The sequence below is a fragment of the Solea senegalensis genome, unplaced genomic scaffold (genome assembly GCF_019176455.1).
Source record: "Solea senegalensis isolate Sse05_10M unplaced genomic scaffold, IFAPA_SoseM_1 scf7180000013762, whole genome shotgun sequence".
NCBI classification, from domain to species: domain Eukaryota; kingdom Metazoa; phylum Chordata; class Actinopteri; order Pleuronectiformes; family Soleidae; genus Solea; species Solea senegalensis.
This window is the reverse complement of record NW_025320889.1, coordinates 109,001-123,477: the sequence shown is the minus strand read 5'-3', so window position 1 is coordinate 123,477 and position 14,477 is coordinate 109,001. Positions and strand designations below refer to the sequence as shown.

Below are 14,477 nucleotides of genomic sequence, written 5' to 3'. Positions count from 1 at the left end.
ACACTGTGGGAGGGGCAGCAGGAAACTGCAATGCTGGTGAAAATGTTTTGTGTTGCATTTTATTATTATTCTATTTTGAAAATTAAAGAAATAAAAAGTAATCATGCACAGGACGATGAGGTGTAATAACATGACATACTTAAATGTGCACTTTTTATTCTGCATTTATGTACCAACAAACTCTGTTTACAACTTCATAGTGAAGCTTACCTTGACTGTAAGTGTTCCAGTTGTACCTGCAGGTTTTCAGTCTGCTCCACCTGCTCATCCAGAGACCTCTGCAGCTTCCTGGTCTGGTTATGAGACTCATCCAACTAAACACACACACACACACACACACACACACACACACACACACACACACACATACACACATACACATACACATACACATACACACACACACACACACACACACACACACACACACACACACACACACACACACAAAAAGGAAGACACTCATTTGTAATGTACCCTCCTTACTTAAAGGCAGGTTTGAAGATCATTTTCTGGAGCTTTTACTGTATTGCTTAAAATCCTCTTCACAACATGATTGTAACAAATAAATCAATGCATTTGTCATAAATAAATATTGGTAAAGCAACAGCATGGAGGTGTGCGAGTGTTTCTGACGCATGCGGCCATGTCCTTACCTCGTCCTCGGCTTGTCCCAACTCCTTCTTGAGCTCCTCCACCCTCAGTCGTAGCTTTTTGACTTCCGCCTCGTGACTCTCCACTCGCCGGTTGGCGTGGGCGAGCTCCGCCGTCTTCTCCTGAAACTGCTTCTTCACCTTGGCGTGGATGTGGCGGAGATCGGCCAGCTCCTGAGGACACATGGACAAGTCAGCTTCTATATCCATGTTTCCTCATTTATTCATTTAATGCGTTGAATTCAGGTGTTTTTTCACATCATTAGAGCCCCCGTTGGAGTAATGGTCCCAACAAGTGGCTGCATCCAGCGTTTCACTTCATCATGTTACCTTATTCCCCAATGGTCACTTTATGACTTCAAATAATACCTTTCGTACATATAGCCCCTTTAAAAGGCCGTGCAGAAGGAGGCACCGATACAATAAGAGGACGAAAAAGTGAATAATGACCTCTAAATGGAAAAGTCTGAATGCTACCACTTGGCCGTGTTCCAAACTGTTTCAAAAAGTTTTTTTTTTTTTTTCTTCTCTCATCGATTTATTGGGCTCTAATTCTAAGTGAATGTGGTCATGGTTCTGTTTGACCCAACAAAAAGCTCTTCTCCACAGGTTTGCCTTCAAAGAATGCACTTGGAGCTAATGGGCGTTATCAATAATGCACCATTGTCACTCACTGCACTTTCATGGCATGGATTCACCTCCCTCTCAACTGTCTCACACTTAGTCGCTCCCCAGACAGCGCAGCTTCCAAGAAGCTTTTCTGAATTTATATGGCAATAGAAAACAGATCTACAGGAACCATAAAAGCCGAGCCAGGAACAAGGCACGGGTGATGCCCTTTACCTTTCTATTTATGTCTGCATTTTCAGCATTAATATCTATTTTATGTATTATTCTTTCTGGTCAACAAATTAAGTCGGTCGATATTTAGACGCTAATGCAGGCTAACGTTTTATGATTTGAAAGGAATATAAAATTACTTTTGAGATATATGCAATCTGGATAACGTTCAGTGAATTAGGGTTCAAATCTTCACGCCAGAGAATGAGTACAATTTATGGTTGTGTTTTTTTTCAATAGTTTAAACCAGGGGCCTCAAACTCAAAATGACCCGGGGGCCAGTGAACTCATCTGGTCAGGAGGGGCCAGGTCAAGTGAAAAAAAGTCCAACAATTGGGGAAAAATGAACAGTTTAGTGATTAGAAATTAAAATTACACCTTGATCATCCATCATGATGTTGCAATTACAAATATTTAGCACACCATTTCCAAGTAAAAGTTCTTCTGTAAGTGACAAAAACAGAATTAAAAACATTAAATCTAAATATACATGCAGACAATTGTAATTAAAAGTCTTGACAAGCTTATATATTATCAAATGTTGAATTTAATCATTTCAGTTTGAGACCCGTGGTTTAAAGCAGACAGAAAACATGCAGATTTGGGTGAGAGTGAGTGGTTGTTCGTCTCTGTGTGTCCCTGTGATGGACTGGCCATGTGTTCAGGGTGTGACCCCGCCTATCACCCCATGTCAGCTGAGAGTGGGACAGCCTCATGTGGAGGATAAAGCGGTAGAAAATGGATGGATGAATGAGTCTCAAGCTCAAATGACCTGGGGGCATATATATATATATATATATATACATATATACATATATATATATATACACATATATATATACATATATACATATATATATATATATATATATATATATACATATATACATATATACACATATATATATATATACATATATATATATATACATATACATATATATATACATATACATATATATATATATATATACATATATATATACATATATATATATACATACATATACATACATATACATATATACACACATATATATACATGCTGTATATGTATATATGATATTTCACATAACTTCAAAATAAAAGTGTTTGTTTTCATATGGATTGATGAATAGTTAGCAATATAAACATATTTATGAAGCAAAATGTCGCAGAAATAACTCATAACTTGATATTAAGTGCCGTGCGCTGCATGGAATTGATTGCGGGGCTGCGAGTTTGAGACCTCGGATTTAATGTATGATCTACTTTTGCTGACAGGAGATCACTAAACATCCACTTTCTCCTGAATATATTTTTTATTTTATTTTATTTTGCTACGATGACACACACACAAAAAGCAATGGAGCATCAAGGCAATGGCCTGGAAAAGAAGACAATCAATGCATTCAGAGAGGGACTCAAACGTCAACGTGGAGATAAGTGGACAACTCGCGGTACTAACAGATCCACAGGAGACTCATGTCCAGTGAGTTTAATGTTTCTTTTTCTCACACAAGATTTTCTTTTTAATGCAAATGTAAACACCACTGGTAAAGTGTAATAGGAAATACGTAATTTTGATGTGCTTTGGCCAGGAGATGATTTTGCTAATGCCAATGCAGCCGCTTGAACTCGACACTTGATGTAGTGCTGGCTGCCGTCTCTGGTGTGTAATCTGTGAGACAAAAGGTGTGATAAATGAAGCAGCTCTCTCTCCACTGCAGGCTTCAACGCAAGCATTCAGGCCAGAAGCCACAGTTTCCCCTGCACTTTCATTATTAGAAGACAACTTCGACTCCGTGTAATGAATGAAGAGGGAAGAGATAGAGAGAGAGAGAGAGAGGGGGGGAGGCGGAGGGGGGAGGAGAAGAAGAAGAAAAATGGTAGCAGTGGGAGAGCGTGACCATGTGTGTGTGTCTCTCCTACTGTCAGTTCGATGTTTCTCCTTGACTAGAGAGACCCTGACGTCTGCCACTACATCTGTTCCACTAAAACAAAGACACACTCTTTCACACACACACACAAGCGCACAAATTATTATTCTGCTAATATTAGTTAATATGAATAAATGTTCTCCATGACTCACGTCACACGCTGTTCTCACATACAAACACTACCTACCCAGACTTCCTGAAGCCATACAGACAAATGACTTAAGTCTTTCAATGTAACTCTGGTTCTTATCAGTCAATAGTAACAATTATCTCTTGCACATTAACATTTTTTTATAGAAGAAATGACTATTGTGGTGGATAATTTTTTTTATCACCCCCATGTGGTGATGTGTGGCATATTATGTCATGATGTTTTCATCTGAGTCAGCACACTAAGTTCCTTTGTCGCTGAACAACAAAGCTGTTGTTAAAGTTAAGAAAAACAGAACACTTAAAAAGGTGTAGTTCATGCGCCCGCTGTGTGCTGAGAACCAGCCCGAGACAAAAAGGCTTGTTCTCAGTTGAAATATGTTTGCCAACAAAGACACACACAACAAAAAAAAACAGATTGCTTTTAGTCCACAGGAGCTGCTGGTCTTCTCTCACCTCGTTTGGTACGTTTGTGTCAGTTACGGAGATGTAAATTTAACATTTAAATCATTTGAACTTACTGACAGAAGCAACAGAGGATCGACTCCTGTGAGCGGTCATATAGAACTGCTGATTTCTCTATGGAGTGAGATAAAGTGAGATAAATGTGGACTTTTCTCCCAAACATGGTGAACATGACTCCCAGTTCATCCCCCTCAACTTCCATCCTTTTACCCTAATCATCTTCTTACCTCTGAGCTAACTCACCCTGAGAGTTTCCTGTGTGTGTGTGTGTTGCTAATTGCAACATTAAATAAACCCTGAAAGCCTCATAAATAACCCCATGGGGCAAATGGTAATGGAGCCATTTACATTAACAAACAATAACACACACATATTGTCCTTGCTAGTACTGTCAGAAGAAAGAGAGACCACCACACACACACAAACTTGTTTTTATGTCTTAGTGAGGACACATCATTAACGTAATGCATTCCTTAGCCCCTTACCCTAAACTTAACCATCACAACTAAGTGCCTAACCTAAACCCGTACCCTAACCAAAACCCAATTCTAACCCTAAAATGTCCCGCACGCACACACACACACACACCTGTCCAAAATCTGTCATTTCTGTCATTAGTAATTCAAGAAAACGGTGGGTGAAAGACAGCAGAATTGTATACTTTGTGTGCGTGTGTGTTTGTGTGTTTGAGCCAAGACAGAGGGAAAGATTGATTGTGCTCCGTGTGTAGTGTTAAAACCACGGTATTGATCCGGACAGAGAATGAGAAACAGGACAAGCGATTAAGACACTGGATGCACACTTGGTTGATTGATAGCAGACTCGTCTTCAACTGCAGCCAGGGTTTTTTTAGGCATCACTATGCCACTACACAGATTTATCTTCACTATCACACAAACACACACACAGCTGTTGTACTATAGTGAAAAAAATAAACTAAATCTGTCCATTTCTATTTCATTGTTTTCATGTCGGTGTCGACTATGTCAAGAAGATGAAGGTTTTTAATCAAATTCGACGCGTTCTTTCATAACTTAAAGGTTGTTCTTTTTCTCTTCTTCACTTTCCTCTCTTGGTAAGTGTGATGTTTAGTTAGTTTATCTGATGAACTGGTTTCTGGACATGTGACACCACCTACTGGTCTAAGGACATAGGGTGACTGTAAAGCCCTTCAAGGCTAATTGTGTAAGTGTTGTAATGTTATAAATAAAATTGACTGGACTTAACTTTTTTTTTAAGAAGGCAGCAGCTTTTGCTAGAAACATAAACACAGTGAAAGCACTGGGATGTCTGAAAGTAGACCCGCCCACCTTGTTTCTTTCAAACAGCTCGCTCTGAATGGCCTTCAGATCTGTGTCGAGCGCAGAGGCAGCCTGCCGGCGCTTCTTAGCCAGTTGCTCCTCCAGGTCTTCGACTTGCGCACGCAGCTTCTTGTTGTCCCTCTCCAAGGCCAGTTTCTCTGTTTCGAGGCGCTCTCTGCGCCCCCACTCTGCAGCATTCTCCACCTGCAGCCTCTCCATCTGAAGGAGGGGAAGGGACTGTTAGTGCGGTCCCTCAGACACCCTCAGTGATGAACACCTCTGGTTAAGCGGTTAAGAGGTTAACTACACCTCTTAAAGGCTCGGTTCGGGTTTGTTATAGTTTTTTAGCAATTTAGCAAAAAAACTCACATCATAAGCTGTACACCTGCCATAGTCTGCGATATTTTTGAGATAATGCTTGTGGCTTCATCTTTGACTAGGAACTTAGATTTGTTTGCTAATTTTAATTCACAGCACACAGAAGTTGTTAATCCACTGCTGCCCCTGTCACTGAATTTCAACGTGTTATTTTGTGACTTCAGTGTTTAAAATATTTCATCAGCATTTACATAAAGGACACACATTTGCCAAATGAGGCAGGAGTAAAAGCAACAAGGGTGCTAAAAATGTTGATTTTCTCAATGGACTTTGGTCCAGGAGTGTATGTGGTTTACAAACTTCAGGTTCCATTCAGAAAAAAGCTGTCTAATAATCAAATACAGACTGGGTCGTTGTTTTGTGGAGTGGCTAATGTTTGTGTTTCTTTTCCCTGACAGTCATGTTTTCAGTGAGAGCAAGCATATGCGTCTCAGGCAGGGTTCTTGGCAGAGGCAGCACGCTGGAATCATACTTGGCAAAATAAGTGGCGTCAATGAGTCAGAGCCTCATACAACCACACACTGAACCATCCCCTGAACTACTGCTTTCTCTGCTCTCCTCACCTCAGCTCGCAGTTCAGCTAGTTTTTTGTCCATGCTGGTGCGCGCTCCCAGCTCGTCCTCCAGGTCTTCAGATATGCGGCCGAGTTCATCCTGGTGCATTTCCTTCAGCAGATTGACCTGGAACGTGAGGAAGACAAAAAACAAAAGACAAAAGTTTGTCACCATGACCTTCACGGGTGTTTAGTGGAGCTGAAGTGACACAACCCACGGAAACACTCAGTACTACTGGGTTTTTGGGTCTTTATTTATTTATTTCACATATAACAAAAGGAAATAATAGATGCATTATAAGTTTGATTAGAAAGAAGCACTCATGTTATATAACGTAGTGACGAGTCTTTGTGTAATTATGTAGTGATGATCTCTGGGAACATATGAAGTGAAAACCAAGAAGCTTGCAGTTCTAAAATGACTGAAAAGACACAGGCTCCCCCTGGTGGCATTTCAAAATAAACCACTAGGACCACAGCGAGAAAGCATTTTCAAGTCTCTCACATGAAATACTAAAAATTTTTTTCCATTCATCATGAACCCAATAATGGAAATTCAACTCTGTGTCAAATACTGATTCATACAGATGAACAGGACAACTATTAACCTTCATTTGTATTTAAAATGAAGGACACAGGTGTTTTTGTTTTTATCAAAGACAACATGAAAATGTTTTCATTCAAGCACCAAAGTCCACTCTCTCTCTCCAGAGATCGTCCACTGAGGCCATTTGTGAGAATACAAATGTCCGCAGGAGTTGGTATTGACATTTTCGGGACAGCCAGCTTCCTGGTCTAGTTTCCAGAAAATATCCAAAGGGAGCTCAAGTGGATAATTCACAGTGAGTGTTCCGCCTCCTGCATGGTCAGGCCAGACGCCAGCTCCTCACCTGAAGGCACGGGAAATGTTCCCGTTGTAAACTACACACTCCAGACAATGTTGGGCTTTTATCTTGTTTATTATATATTATCATCATTATTATATACTTTTTTTTTTTATTTCTGTTTTGCTTTTTATTTCTGAATGTTGTGACTTTGCTTTGTTTCACTCCTTAAGTGTCCTGTTTTTTGCTTTGTATATTGATGTTAAAAGAGCGACATCAATAAATGATTATTATTGTTATTGTTCTAGCCTCAGAAAAGACATGAGGCTGATGTTGACGTATCTAGAACCTCTGCCTGCGGTTATTGAATCTCCACGTCTCCCTGCTCTGAACACTCAGCACTTGACCCTTGACCCTTGCGTTAATCATCGCCTCCTCAATGCCGCTTTTCTTCACAGCGCTCATTATCACCATCCACACATCAATTCCATTGCTGGTTTTTATCAAAACTGATCTTGTTATCCTGCAGGCCCTTTCATTATCACCCCTCTTTACAGGGCTGGACTGCCCTCAAGTGGAGAAACTCTGCCAAAACAATTTCTGTCACTCCAGGTCTTCAGTCTGAACACTTCAGTGTGGGTAATGAGACAATCGTAGCGACAAAGACAAAAGAGTAAGACGGATAAAGGAGTGTATATATAGTGTGTGCTATCACACCGTAAAAATATAGGGTCTAATGAAAGAACCATTCACACTTTTACCTCAGGGCAGCTATTGATCTTTTACCCCTGGACAGGCAATATGAAAATTGTCCTGACCAAGACGTATTATCGCGATTACAAAAAAATCTGCTTTAATCTCTTAAAATGGCTACAAAAAAACACAGTGAAATCCCGTAAACCTTACTTTAATGTGATAAAAAAAATCATACATAAGATCAATATGATTGAATTGTGAAACTTGATGCAAAAATCACGTTTTAAGGTCCCTGAAGTGAAACAGTTTCTCTCATTGACGATAATCCTGATGCTAGAAATTCACCAAGATCGTCTTATTGTGAGAGCAATTTGCAACAAATGACATTCTGTCCCATCTGTAAAACATAAGTGAGTGCTGTATGAAGTCATGTGGAGCAAACTGTCAGCAATGAACTCCTGGTTGTAGATCTTTCTTTGAATAAGAGTGGATGTGGTTGCATGTATTAGCTTTTAACATAGACAATGTTCCGTTTGAGCTATAACCAGTTTCAGATTTGTTTACGAGATGCACGCCAAATCTACAAGACCAATAAAATACAAACAAAGCAGTGCGAGTGCTCCAGATCCCAAACACCTGTGTGTTAAAGTAAAATAGTATGTCGTCGCAGGTGCGGAGGAAGTACAGCCCATTACTCGGACACATCTGTTATTATAAACTAGGCCCTAAAAATAAACCAAGCGACAAAACACATTACATCATTGCTACCTTTGTTCCCCGTTACCTTTCTATTCATTTTGACTTATTATAGCACTCCCTGGAATGTAAGGTGTGGAGGCCTACTGCATAAGCATAGGGACCAAACAGGCTGTCTTATTTGATGAGACAAACGTCCCAGTGGGTGAGAGTGTGAATCTCAGTGGTGTGTATTCTCAGTGATATAAACATATTGTATGAGAGTGGCAAACACATGTCTCACCTGCTTGAGGGCTTCCTGCCTGCTCTTGCTGAGCTCCTCATATTTAAGTTTCCACTGACTGAGTTCACCCTCCAGCCTCTCGATGCTCTTACTCAGAGCGAGCTTGTCTCTGGGGAAGACACAGCAGCAGCAGCAGCACACATTAGTATTTTCTGGTCCTCAGTCAAACTGCTCTGGTGCCTGAGCGGTGATTATACCAAGTCAGCAACTGGATTTTCACAGGATCTTAAAGAATCGTAGTACAGTTCCTAAGAGAAACACTTTTCTCTTGACAACTTTAATACCAGCCAGATTCTACAAACTGCCATTATGTCCTGGGCCTGGTATTAAAAGAGTATTATTCAGGTGCAGTTGTGTGACATACTGTGACAGTGTGTCACACAACTGCCAGCGGGGACACAAGGAAAACAGATTTTAGCCACTTAACAAAAGGGTCACCTAATAATCCCATGTTTTCTTACGTCTGCAATATCCATTATCATGTTTACCACTTTTTATCATTGTTAGACTGAAGCTTGTACAATTACACTTAAAAAAAACAAAAAACAACCATAACTATCCCTTCAATAATATACATTTCAACATAAATCAGTGTCTGTGTTTGTTGTTCTGTGAAACACTGAACAACTGTAAGAGAGACCATCAGTGAGTTCATGTTGTCTAAATGATTTGGATCTTAAATGTGTCCAAAATGTAAAGTAGATGCTTTATTTTCACATCTATGAGCTGTTAGGTTCAAACCACTGTCAAATGACTTCTCAGAATGCTGAGTTTCAGGTGAATAGAGACAGTGGCAATATCAACACTGTACTAGTTTAGTGAAATGGCTGCAAACAGGCTGGCGTGTGAATGAAAAAACAAAAAACATTAGCCAAAAGAAGTCGGATGGACTAAATTTTCATCTTCACATGTGACACAGTTAAACATAGTTCTCTCCCTTACTCTCTCTCCTTCAGCAAGACTTTCTGGGACTCATCCAGGCGGAGCTGCAGGACGTTGAGTTTGCCAGAGTCTTCTTCCACCGTGCTGACGTCCTCCCATAGTTGCCGGTTGCGCTCCTGTCGGCTCAGACTGCAGGATGAGCGCGAGCTGGCCACATGAACACCTCCGCCGCTGTCGGCAGCTGGGGGCCTGGTTCGCAGGACAGACTCCAGCAGCTCCATGTCCTGTCAGAGACAGACAGAGTGAGGACTAATGAGACCAGAATACAACAATAAAACATCCTTACAAAACACGAGCAGGGACGAAATCTTCCCTTTCATCCGTCTCAAACAAAACCACTTCATGAGATGCTTTTGTCTCTTGTGAATCAATATTTCTTTCCTTTGTCGTCACCGTTTTCGGTTGCTCAAACCACGGCTGCAAATCAAACCGTTTCACCGAGTGGACCATTTAAGGTTTCTGCCAGACAGCTTTCATGGCAGCGCAGCCTCAAACTCTTGGGTGGGTTCTCGAGTCATGACCAAAACATTCTCATGGTCCATTTTATTCAATGGCCTTAATAGATATTAGATTGGAAATGGAGAACATTTACTTGTGTCCACACAGTAAATCTGTCTGCTTTGGCAACAGCACAAATCCAAATGCTTTTCCCGCCCCGTATCTTTCATTGCGTTTGCCAGATGTGAAACGGTGAGGTCTGCTTCCCACAGGCTCCAAATCGTTCTTTAAGATAATCATCATGCTGCCTTTAAGACTCCTACATATGTATTAAGTTCTGTCAGTGAGCGCTGGACAGATATCTGTGGTGAAAAATAAGATTGATGCTTAAAGAGAAACACAGCGCTCTTTAGTGCTGCCTTTGTGTTAATATCAGTCATTTCTTCAGGTATGAAACGGAGAAGTTGGCAGACTGCGAGAAAAATAGTTTGTGTTTCGATTGATAAAAAAATTAATCTAATTTTAATACACTTCATACACAACAAATGACGTGAAGCAAACATTCCATTTCAAAAATCTCTGCCAATGTTGACTTTTTTTTTTAATTTTTAATTTTAAATATAATTTGTCAATTCTCTAAGGCTTTAAAAGCCAGTAGGGGATGCTGTGTGGTAAACATGTTGCTCAATAGATATACTGTGGCATCCATCAGCTGCACAGTCAGCATGGCAAAAACAATACAGTACATTGATTTTTAAAAAGACACCTAGTAAGTGTAGACAAAATAAACCTGCCACTGGCCTATTGCAATAACAGTAAAGTTCACACTTTTCATCAACTTTCATCTGGGCGACACAACATGAGAACACTTGGTTCCACTTCTTCAAGGAAATGTGCAACATGTTGCTCAACAGACGCAGCAACAGGGATCGAGTCTGACATGATGAAAATCAGATGACCCGTGGCTGTGAAGCATTGCTTTAGCTTATTCTGCAGCCTGTGGTTCCAGAATGTTCTGAATGCTTTGGGATGAAAACAACCTTTCAGAATTTACTACAAAGCAGGCGTACAACATGTTTTCCAACACAGAAAACGACGAAAAATCATGTGAAAATCATCAGGATGGCTCAACATGAATTCTCATCAGTGCAACGGACGCGTCGAGTGACTGCATCCCATATGGAAACCTGGGAAGTGAGGGTGCTGCTGTCATTTCAAGGATCCCCCAGCAGAGGGACCCAGCGTTTAACTGGTGGTGGTGACAACAGAGCACAGCATCCAGCGAGCCACATGTGGAAGCACTCAATGTGTGTGAGAACCAGAACAATGGAGCGAGACAGGAAATGAGACTGTGTCGTGTGTGAGCAACAGTTTGCTTCCCGTCCAACAAGACCACCTCTGCTGCCACTGACACACACACACACACACACACACACACACACACACACACACACACACACACACACACACACACACACACACTGAGAACACCACATGCCGCCATGTGCGTGTGTACATGTCTTTCTTACACTGTGAGGACATCACTTTGGCTCAAACCCACTGTTGCGAGGACATTTTGACTTTATAAGGACATTCCAGCAGGTCCTCAAATATCTTACGGGCTTTTTGAGGGTTATAATTAGGTTTAAGGTTAGACTAAGGCGCTAGAGAATACATTATGTCTATGAATGACCTAACCAGTGTCGAGAGACACGTGTGTGTGTGTGTGTGAACACATACTGCCTGTACTGTATATACGTTACCATGGTAGCCATGCCAGTGCTAGCTGAAGGTCAAGTTTGACAGGCAAAGATGCCATTTTAATCAAGGGCACTTTCATTATGAGGTTACACGACAAAGCTCATATACACATGGGTGTGTGTTTTTATGTGTGTGTGTGTGTGTGTGTGTTGCAACTGCCAACTAACAGGCAGTGGTGGAGCCAAATTAGTTTCTAATGGTGCTTTTCCACAACACAGTTCCCACCCACGCACGACTCTTCTTGGTTTGGTATCATTACTCTGGTACCACCTCAGCGTGGGCGGAGTCATCATAGCACGGAACTGCCGCAACCTCGTTTTATATACACGACGTGACACACACACACACAAACGAGTGACTTGTAGTTCAGTACTTGTACTGTGCATGACTCCGTCTGATAGGCTCGCGATCGCTGGCTTTCTGCAGTGCTGTCAAAAATACACCAGACTCTTCTGTTAAATACAGAGATTTTGGAAATTTCCAAAAAAGCATGTACAGGATTTCTATCATTTCATCTCGGCATTGTTCGGTTTGATTCCCGTGTTGGACGTCACGCTCATGACAGTCCAGAGACGACAATCTGCCAATCAGTGGCTGGTGGTCTGTCGATGTCTCATTTAGTATCGGCTCAGCTGACATGGAACCTCATCAGAACAGGTACTAAAAGAGTACCAGGTACTGGGAAACCCGCTAATGGGAAAGCAAAAAAAAAAAACAACAACCGAGCAGAGTCGAGTGTGTAGCTGGAAAAGCATCATTAAACACACCTTATCTTTATTTGTTGAACTCCACTTCGATCGATCTCCATCAATAGTCCTTGCAATTTTGTAATAAACATGGAGTGAACAGATGGGATTAACCTGGTGTACCTGGTACAAAGTGAACTGCTCACCTGTGCGATTCTTTATGATAATGTTTTATGTTTTCCTACATAGTGACTCAGACATGATGTAGTCAGTATCAGTGAAACTCTCAGTAACAGCACTCTCTCTCCTCCGCTCTGCCTCGTGCACTTGTCATGTAGTGCGGGTTCATGTGTTTTGAGGACAGAGCTTTGACAAGAGAGCACATAGGAGAAGGGTGCATTTTTCTCCTTTCCCATTTCCCCTTTATTCATTATTTCTGAGTGAATACCAAAACAAACCAACATCTCTGCATGAAGTATATCTAGGTGATCATGCACCACCCTCACTTCACCCATCTGCTACCCAGTTGCAAGAGACACATTTATCATGTCACACTGCTGAATGTCCCCGTTTATTTTTAGCAGTAAAATCCACTTGTGAAACTTTTCGTGGAAACTTCCGGGTGTTTTCACGCAAACGTCCCAGAGTCTAGATTTACGAGCAAGGTGTACTGTAGCTGTTGCGCTTCCTCCACCGTGCGCTGTGAGGTGAAACACACTTCCTGTGCACGGCGCAGGAACGTCGCCAGCTGACAAACGACTCTATACCGAGAGTCGTGTGGAGCCGATACTCCCATTGGACGGCGGCTAAAATGTTATGGGCACTAATTCATATTTAAAAGTTACACGCTGCAGCTTTAATATTTATGCTACATTAACAGTCTCAATAGCTCAGGCCCGGTTAGATCGTGAAGAACCAGATATGCTTCAGGTTTAGCCGACAGAGAAGGAAGCACACTGCAGTAACACTGATCCCTCAGGGACATGCCAACATGATAAGTGTGTGTACCTGGGAAGCGATAGCACCGGCGTCTCTTAAATAGGACAACCCCCCCACCCTCCATCTCACACCTACTCTTCGTGCTTTTATCAGCACACAGCTGTCCTAGATTCAGCGAGCCTCGGGTCACAGCGTCCGTTAGCGACGCAAGGGTCAAGGTCTCTTGTTCCCTGTGCAAATGTTTTAATCTACAACTCGGACCTGATCACTTCTGTTTTGAACTTTACTCGCGTTAAGCCCACCATGCTTATCTCGACAGCCTCACCTTTCTAACAGCAGAGATTAAACAAATACGCAAAACAACCGAGTTGTGTCATTTCCTCACAATTACACACTCAGTAATTCTAATATAAATGTACACAGCAGGGCAGACTCACCTGTTGCTGACCTAGCCGTTCTCTCTCCAAGTCCACATCCCGTACTGGTTCTGGTTCTGGAGACCCCGGTGGAGCCTCACCCACCCTGTCCAGCTTGCCGTCACTGTGAACCTGAGAGGAAGAGGAGGAGGACGCCGGAGAGGAGAGAGGAATAGATGGAGAGGAGGACGCACCACATTGATGTGCAGGGGAGTAAGAGGGAGAAGTGGTGGATGGCGGTGGAGCCGTGTGGTCACCATGGAGACACAGTGTCTGCTGCTTCAGAGTTTCATTCTCAGAGGCCAGCTCCTGCCGCTCCCGCCGCACACTGGTCAGCTCTTTGGTGAGGGTGTCCAGCCGCTGTCTGAGCTGGCGAACCTCGTCTCGTGCTCGGTTGCGCTCCGCACGAACCTGTTGAGTAGACAGTCGCACCAATCATTACAGGACACACAACCGGTCCGAAGACGAGCATCTTCAACATGTTCCTCTTTGATACCTGAAGTGTTTGTTGACGTTGTCTGTAGTAAACCAAAACCA

At 42.0% G+C, this 14,477-nt stretch overlaps 1 protein-coding gene across 2 annotated transcripts in view; it reads right to left on the bottom strand.

Annotated features, from left to right (window-relative positions):
- Window positions 1-14,477, bottom strand: part of ccdc102a (coiled-coil domain containing 102A) — a 40,383-nt gene that overhangs the window by 1,397 nt on the left and 24,509 nt on the right. For both annotated transcript variants that reach the window (XM_044015702.1, XM_044015703.1), the window contains exons 3-9: window positions 13,962-14,351; window positions 9,701-9,924; window positions 8,759-8,867; window positions 6,270-6,386; window positions 5,338-5,547; window positions 657-827; window positions 211-314 (exon numbers count right to left, since the gene is read on the bottom strand). In XM_044015702.1, the coding sequence (XP_043871637.1) occupies window positions 211-314; window positions 657-827; window positions 5,338-5,547; window positions 6,270-6,386; window positions 8,759-8,867; window positions 9,701-9,924; window positions 13,962-14,351 (1,325 nt within the window). The remainder of the gene's footprint in view (window positions 1-210; window positions 315-656; window positions 828-5,337; window positions 5,548-6,269; window positions 6,387-8,758; window positions 8,868-9,700; window positions 9,925-13,961; window positions 14,352-14,477) is intronic.